The following is a 9,218-nucleotide window of genomic DNA, read 5'->3' on the forward strand; positions in this document are numbered from 1 at the left end:
GCAGTTATAAGGCAGAGAATGGAAGCCTGAACATATACAAAAATAGGAACCTCATCCTGACAAGAGAGAAAAAGAATGGGCTTTACATACTCTATGGGAGCATATACTCAAACTGTTTGAACTCTGTGATTAAGCCTGCCAACCTATCCAACACTGAAAAGTGGCACCTTAGACTAGGTCACATAAGCCAAAGAGGCATGGATACCCTGAACAATCAAGGTCATTTTGGTAAGGATAAGATCTCTTCACTGGATTTCTGTGAAAATTGCATACTAGCAAAACAACATAGAAACAGTTTCCAAAAAGGGGTACACCAAGCCACTAGTCAACTTGAATACATTCACTCTGACTTGTGGGGACCTGGGAAGATTAGAACCTATGGGGGAAACAGTTACTTTATGTCCCTAGTAGATGATCACATCAGAAAGGTTTGGGTTTACCTATTAAAAACTAAGGATCAAGCCTTAGAGAAGTTTAGGGAGTGGAAACTCTTAGTTGAAAATAAGATGAATAAGAGGGTTAAGAACTGACAATGGGTCAGAATACTGCAACCAAGAGTTTGATAAGTTCTGTAGGGATGAAGGGATTTTGAGGCATAGGACTGTGAAACACACCCCTCAATAGAATGGGGTGGTTGAGAGAATGAACAGAACCCTCTTAGATAAAGTGAGATGCATGCTTATCACCTCCAAACTCCCCACCTCCTTTTGGGGAGAAACCCTAACCACCTCAGCCTACCTGATAAACAGAAGTCCCTCCACTACTATAAACCTAAAATGTCCAGAAGAGATATGGACTGGAAGAAAACCTGATCTGAGACACTTGAGGGTTTTTGGCTGTGCTGCATATGCACACATTGTTGGTGGAAAGTTGGAACCAAGGTCAACAAAGTGTGTTTTTCTAGGATACCAAGAAGGTACAAAAGGGTACAGACTGTGGGACAAGGAGTCCCCTTGGGTTAAAGTTGTAGTAAGCCGAGATGTAATTTTTAATGAGGGTATTTTTCCTTGTAAAAGTACTAACTTTGATGTAGGTCCTAATCCAAGTGTAAGGGAGAGTTCTAGTCAGCCTGGGACTACACAAATTGAGGTGGAGCTTCCTGCCCAACCTCAACCACTGCAGGATCCTGAAATCATCCAAGAAACTGAAGCTGTTCTTGAACATGGAGGAGAGGCTGGACATTATGATCCAGAACAAGAGGATAAGATAGAAACAGTTGAAGATACTAAAACTCAGCCGAAAAACTTGCAAGATTACCAATTTGCAAGAGATAGGGCCAGGAGATAGGTAAGGATTCCATCAAGCTTTTCATATGCTGACCTCATTTATACTGCCTTTCTTGTAGGTACAAAATTACAGAGAATCGAACCTTATGAGGAAGTAGTAAACTCTAAGGAAAAGGATAAATGGAAGGCTACCATGGAAGCTGAGATGAAGTCTCTAAAGGTGAACAAAACTTGGGTTCTTGTACCAAAGCCAAAAGTGCAGAAGGTAGTCCAATGTAAATGGCTGTTCAAATTGAAGGATGGAGCAACAACCAGAGAACCACTCAGGTATAAGGCTAGATTAGTAGCCAAGGGCTTCACCCAAAGAGAGGGAATAGACTTCAATGAAGTCTTTTCCCTAGTGGTTAAGTATAAAACAATTAGATTAATGTTCTCCATAGTAGCTCATCTAGATTTAGAGCTTGAACAATTAGATGTGACTACTGCCTTCCTCCATGGGGATCTTCAGGAAGAGATCTATATGAACCAGCCTGTAGGATTTATAGATCCATAGACCCCTGACCATGTTTGCCTCTTTCTCAAATCTTTATACGGCCTAAAACAATCCCCCAGACAATGGTATAAAAGATTTGACACATTCATTGTGAGTATATGATTCACTAAGAGTAAATATGATAACTGTTTTTATTTTGCCCTAAGTGATAACCTGCTTGTGTAATTACCATTGTATGTGGATAACATGCTAATAATTAGAAAGTCTAAGCCCTTGATTTGTGAATTAAAGGAAAAATTGAGTGCTGAGTTTGAAATGAAAGATTTAGGAAATGCAAAGAAGATCCTAGGAATGCAAATTGACAAAAATAAGCACAAATATGAGCTGAGAGTCACCAGTGTTCATATCTGTACAAACTTGTAGAAAAATTTGGCATGGCAGATGCAAAACCTGTTACAATCCCACTGGCCAGTCACTTCACACTGAGTAAATCACAGTGTCTTAAACTGAACCTGAAATGATTAGGATGGAACATATGCCATATGCCATATGCAAATGTGATAGGATCTCTTATGTATGCCATGATTAGCACAAGGCCTGACTTAGCCTTTCTAATCTCCTTACTCATTAGGTATATGTCTAACCCTGGTATGGATCACTAGATTGCTTTAAAATGGGTTCTGAAATATGTAAATGCTACTTTAAATGTTGGACTGCATTACTGTAAAGGAACTGCGTCACTTGAGTTGGTTGGGTTTGTAGATGTAGACTTTGCAGGTGATAGAGACACCAGGAAATCAACCACTGCATACTACTTCACTTTGGGAGGCAACTGCATCAGCTGAAAATCCCAGTTATAGCCGATAGTTGCATTATCCACTATTAAGGCTGAATATGTGGCTGTTGCTGACATACTCAAAGAAGCCATCTAGCTAAAAGTAATTCTCAATGAAGCCAAGTTAACAAGTCAGAGGCCTGTAATCTTTTCTGACAGTCAGAGTGCAATACATTTAAGCAAGAATCTAGTGTACCATGAACGTACCAAGCACATAGATGTAAGATATCACTTTGTGAGAGACCTGATCTCAAGAGATGAGATTGCACTGCTAAAGGTTTCAAACGAAGAAAATCCAGCAGACATGGGTACAAAGACAGTCACTCATACCAAGTTCAAGCACTGCTTGAACTTGTTATCCATTCAGTAAACCAGAGTGACCAGAGCAATGAAGGATCCCATAAAGAGCAAGCTGTGCTACAGTCACTAATAAACCCATCAAGGTGGAGATTGTTAGGGTGATGGCTTTAGACAGTGACGTTTTATCATTAAGTGAGACGACGTTGTTTTGAGCCAAGTTAAGATCAATCCTGTTTGTTGGTTGGCTGAGAATCCAACGGTGGCAAATCAGTCTGATAGTCAATAGTATAAAAGCAGTGCAACAGTCCCTTCCAAACAAATTGAACCTATTTTCGTGTTTTTCTCTTTCTCTATAAAACGAACTACCTCCTTTAGGGTTTGGGTATAGTTTTGATCTTGAATCTTGTAACAGAGTGTTGAGTGGCTGGTTTGCAAGCCACTTGAAGGTGCTAGAGTTTGCAGTGTTTCTTGGGTGTTAGATCTATATCTCTAGGGTGTTACGGGTTCTGTAAAGATCTGGGAAAGGGTTCAATTCTTTGGTCAAGTTGTGTTCTGCAATCTTGATCAATATAGTACAGCGAGCTCGCTGGTTTCCCGAGCTCAATGTGGACGTAGCTTGCTCAAATCCGAGCAAGTGAACCATGGTAAACCTTGGTGTGTTGTGTGTGTGATTCTGTTTTTTGTTGGGAGTTTTGTGGTTGTTTTTGGTTGATCTGTTGGGAGTAGGTATAACAAAAAAGAATAAGATGTTGAAGAGAGTGAAGAAGAAAAAACCATGAGTAATCTGTGGAATTGGAAGAGATGGAAAAGGAAGCAGAAAGCCTAGAAACTCGTGGCAAGGGAGATGAGAGAGATTCACTTGATGGCGAGAAGTGGTTTGTGGTGAGTGCGACCGTGACAATTTTATTAGTTGGTGGTGGGCTGGATAGTTTAGGGTTTATTGAAGAGTTAATGATATTAATTCCCTGCGGTATCATACAACAACAAAAATCTTTTTGAGGTTTTAAAAATAATAGAAACCCTTCTACCATTAAGTTTTAAATAATAAATGGTAAAAGGGTTATTTGATAATACTTACAAACTCATAACAATGCAAATTTCAATGATTCACTGATAGTTAGACCTGGCAAAATAAAAAAAATGTAGAAAAAAAACAATTAGGTTATTTTCTTTCTATTCTATTTCTATCTCATTCATTCTCATTAAGCCGCCGCCCTTTCTTCCCTCTCTATATCATACTCTAACTGTCACCATCTCTGGTGTCGCTCATCGCCGATCATTCTGTGAACTCCAATCCTCCTCCAACCGGCTCTCTCTTCCTTGTTTACTGAAGCTCTTGATCTTGAATTTGTTTGTACTTTGCACTTTGAATCTTTTACCTCCTATTGTATTTCTTTCATTATTGGATTAAATTTGAGTTATTCCTTTTAGGCTAGAACACTTTATCTCAGTTGTGGTTCTAATGGACTATGACATTAGTTATGCTTTCAGTTTGAATGCTGGCCTGTTCAATTTGACGCTTGTTTTGATTTTTGAAAGTGTCGAATTGTATGGTATAGAAGTTGGTTTTGAATTTTGTTTAGAAACATATTATCGATTAAAACTATATTGCTGTTGTTTGAGATTAATGTCTTTCTGGGTTTTCTTTTTTTCATTATCAGCTTCTCAACAATCATGTATCTATTTTTGTAATGGGATTATACATAATAGATGAGATCAAGGATTGGTAAAGAATCCTGGGTTGAGAGAATTTGTAATCAGTAATCGCCAGTGTCTAGTGGATTGAAATTTCCAGGGTTGATTATCAAATTGCATAAGAAAGAAAATTTCTTGACTCCCGATATTCTTTGTTTCTTGTCTACATATTCAGATAGTTTTGTAAGCGCCAAAAAACAAATAGGACCAAAAAAAAAAAAAAAAAAAATGGCTTCATTATTTAGCTCTTAAAATTATATAGGATCCGTTTGTTTTGTTATTTTGGATAAGATTTTAGGAATAATATTGGGTAGTTGAATAGGGTGAGTATTACGAGGTAAAATTTAAAAATTCACAAAAAAAACCTCTTAGGTTTGCTAATTTAACTAAACACCCCAATATATAAAAATTTTGTAAAATGACAAAAACTCCCCCACCCACCCACAGTGCCAGATTCTAGCCACCACCGTCAGAATCTGGCTGAAAAATAGTGTTACGATACAGACCAGTTGGATTTGGCCGGTCGTGCATTGATATGGCCTTTTTCGGCCATATCCACCACTGATCTAGTCAAAAAAGGCCAGATCTAGCCTTCGACAGCCGCAAAAGGCCAGATTTGGATGTCAGTGACGGCCAAAGATATGATTGTTGTTGTCGGTCAACGATGACCAAGATTTGGCCATCGTTGTCAGGCAACGATGGCCAAGATTTGGCCGTCGTTGACCGTCAACGACGGCCATTTCTTTGGCTGTCACTGACGACCAAATCTAGCCTTTTCTGGCCAGATCAGTAAATTACAGTCCATTTCCAGTTGTTTCTACGCCATTGTGATAGATGATCTAGCAACTATGGGTGGGTGGGGGTGTTTTTGTTAATTTTTAAACTTTTTTCTAGTGGGTGTTTAATTAAATTAATAAACTTAAGGGGTTTTAAAGTAATTAAAGAAATAAAATAATATTTCTCAAATAATAAAACAAACAAGTATTTTGGGAATAGGATTGGGAATATGGATAGGAATAACAAAAAAAAGGGAGCCTAAATTTTATGAAGTTGCAATTTGGAAAGGAACTGATCCTAGGTACAAAATTCGTACTAAAATTATATAAATTTTACTTTGGTTAAGTACTCGAATTCTTTTATGGGCTAATCAAGCAGTTTTAGAAACATTAAAATTATATTGTTTAATGTTAATGTTTTGAGAAATACTACACATACATTATTCTCATACAACATTTTTCATACAATACTATGTGGTAAGATATAATTGGTTAATTTAAAGTTAAAATTAAATTTTTACCTAATCATATCTTGCCACATAATGTTGTATGAGAAATGTTGTATGAGAATGATGTATGTGTAGTATTATTCGATATAAATAAATAAATAAGGCCCTTAATTTTTTTTTCAATTCAAACTCATCACAAGTTGTAATTATTTCCAATTTGGTTGAGTGGGATTTTGGATCATTATCACAATAAGATTTCCAACCCAAATTTTAGATTCTATTGTGCTCTAATTTTCTATTTTTTTCTCTTTAAATTGAAATCATTATTCCTTCTATATATCTTTATCTATTATAATTAATTTTTAATCTTCAAATATCATTAGACAAAAAATATGAATTTGGATAAAAAATTTTAAGAGATAAATAATACTAATAATAATTAATTTTCTAGAATAAAATAAGGTAGAGCCGTAGTTTTCAAGTTGAATTGTATATGTGACTATACTAGACTTGTGACAAGTCTTTGCCAACAAATTCTTTTTAACAAAGTCTTGTCTTCCCTTAAATAATACGCCATTAGCTTTTGTTATGAGTCTCTAAGAGGAAGAAAAGAGAAGAAATGAATATCACGGCGGTTCTCCCTGAAGAGTGCTTATCTCAAATCATCTCCCTTACATCTCCTAGAGATGCATGCAAACTGCAAAGTGTCAGTGGTGTCTCCTCTCTTCAAATCAGCTACAGATTCAGACGCTGTTTGGGAGAGATTACTGCCATCCGATTATCACGAGATCGTTTCCGATTCGGTCTCCTCCTCAGAACTGTTGGTTTCCCTTTCTAAGAAGGATCTTTATTTCCACCTTTGTCATAATCCCATTCTCATAAAAAAGGGCACTATGGTAAGCAAAATTCATTTAATTTATAGAAATAAGCATATATAATTAAGGCAATAAATTTTATTCCTCTCTTCCGACTGGAAATATACTTCTATATATCGTTCTTAACATTCATATCTGGATCAATAATTATAGAAAAGTTAATCAAGTCTGTGATTAATTCTTCGACACAGAGCTTTGCGCTGGACAAAGAGAGTGGAAAAAAATGTTACATGTTTGGTGTAACAGGGCTTTACATTACATGGAGAGGTAGACATACCGATCAGATGTGGCGAAATCGACCAGAGTCAAGGTTAATTTCTTCTTTTCATTTGTTTCTTGTTATATAAGTTCACACACACACATATATAAATTAATTCTTACTACCTAGTACGTAAAATGAAATTCTTTTTGGCCTCTCTCTAAATGATGTTGTTCCAATCCCGAACTACGGTAAAATTCTGTGTCTTTCTTTATTAGTTTCAATTGATCATTTTACGGGTTTGTTGAATCTTGAATTGGCCAAGACAAAATAGTGTATCAGAAATATACTCCCGCACAGCGGTGATATCAGTCCATATCGCTTCTACACCCAACAGTTGTTATTAACATTGTGTTTTTATTGTTGTTTTCAGGTTTTTGGAAGTCTTTGAAGCCATTTTTATGGGGTGAATAGGAATCAAAGTAAAGATAGAGACTAAAATTTTGTCGCCAAAGACAACCTATGGAGTCTACGTTGTGTATAAGTTTCCAGAGTTTGGAGATGGTTTACAAAGAGGACCTATACAGTTAAGTTTTTGTTTTGAAGGAAGAGAGCAGGAAAAGCATACTGTGTTCGTCACAAATATGGGGGGGCCCATCTCAAGACAGTGATGATGGATGGATGGAGATTGAAATAGATGAGTTCTTCAATGAAAATGGAGATGTGGAAAGGGTGAATTGGTGCATATTTGATTTCTTGGGATTCAACGATAATGGCGTCATTATAGAGGGAATTGAGCTAAGGCCTAAAAATGTTGACACTCGCGTTTTGTAATGAAGATGCCAATGTTTTGAGTTCTGTATTCAAGCCCTCTCGGCCGCTTTGAAATTGTTATAGTTATTATTTTAATATTCATATTATGTTGTGTAATAACTATTAGTAAATGTTAATTGTTTGATGTTAATTGTTGAAGTTTTGCCATTTTCAAAGGTAGCATATGTGCTTTCAGTTTATAATATAAAATATACACTCGTTAAATATTTGCTATATAAAGTTTAAGTGTTTTTGCTTTTAAGTAATCTCTAAATGTAAAATATATGGCTATATGAACTTAAATATTCAATTTGAAATTTTTTACATTAATGGGTAGTTATCAATTCATTATGATCCAACAGTTATAAAGCTGATGAGGTTAAATAAAAAATAACTATTTCCAACTTTTCTTTCAAGTCTATTGGATTGTTCTAAATACATGGTTGATAATTTATATCTCAATTTAAGTAAAAATATTAAGTTATTATAATATGACCTATTTTATAAAATTATATTGTAAGTTGTTGAGTTGTTTGAATGCCTTTGTTATGCTTAATTCGTTTGTCTTAATGAAGTTATTGCATGTGATTAATTTATATGACAATCCGCACCGTCAAGTTATTCTAAAGGCAACTTGTCTTTCTATGACCACATTCACATGGGTTTTCAGATTAGTATTAAAAAAAAAAAAAAAAAAAAAAAAAAAAATAATTATTAGAGGTACATGGGTTGAAATGATACTTTAAAGTTTTTTTTTTTATGGTATACTGTAGCAAATGGTCTGTTACCACTTGGATAAGAAAATCACTGTAATTGTGGTTCAATGATAAAACTGAACAAGGATACGTCATCCACATAAAATATAAAAAATTAAATTTGGCTCAAGGTAATCCATTAATGTTTGAATGCCATTTACGTTCGATGGAACATACAAATGTACTTTTCTTCATAAATATGTAGGCGATGTTAAATCACACTTCCTTGTTTCTTGCATCTATTCTCTATTATTGTTTTTAGTTATTAAAAGACCTATTTGCATACGCATTAATTTTTATTTCCATTACAACATATTCACTTATTGATTTACTCTAGAAAGCTTATGTTAGGAGTTTTGATCTCGACAGAATCTTCACTTATGAACTTATGATCTTGACAGAATCAAGAGGTTCAGTTGGAGCAAGATCATCAGCCATGGATTTGCTCTTGATAGCTTCTTTATCATGAGTTTTCAGTTTAGATGACATTTTTGTCTACCTGAGATAGGTCAAATGATAAAAGAACAAAATAGGCTTTATCAGTTTCTGAATTCAAATCTCTCAAACATTAATAAGGGGTGACTATTAAGACTATCATCCGACCAATAGTTTCAAAACTTTAGAAAATTAATTGAAAAACGTGTAAACTAACTTGAATATTCTTGGTGATTAAAAAAAAATATATATATATTGCGAATTCCAAATTTGTTTACCACGGAGGTTTATAAAAGTTATATTATAATTATTATTTTTGTGGTTGTTATTGTTATTGTTGCTTTGATTATCATTTATTTGACGTTAA

The 9,218-nt window shown here is 35.1% G+C and overlaps 1 protein-coding gene across 1 annotated transcript; it reads left to right on the forward strand.

The window, feature by feature from the left end:
* Nucleotides 1-6,393: 6,393 nt before the first annotated feature.
* LOC116107927 (F-box protein PP2-B3-like) lies at nucleotides 6,394-7,519 on the forward strand. The gene is given in 4 exon segments (XM_031394199.1): nucleotides 6,394-6,465; nucleotides 6,467-6,670; nucleotides 6,841-6,916; nucleotides 7,323-7,519. Coding segments are annotated over 4 exon segments (549 nt in total).
* Nucleotides 7,520-9,218: the final 1,699 nt, after the last annotated feature.

Source organism: Pistacia vera, unplaced genomic scaffold (genome assembly GCF_008641045.1).
Source record: "Pistacia vera cultivar Batoury unplaced genomic scaffold, PisVer_v2 Contig55, whole genome shotgun sequence".
Classification (NCBI taxonomy): domain Eukaryota; kingdom Viridiplantae; phylum Streptophyta; class Magnoliopsida; order Sapindales; family Anacardiaceae; genus Pistacia; species Pistacia vera.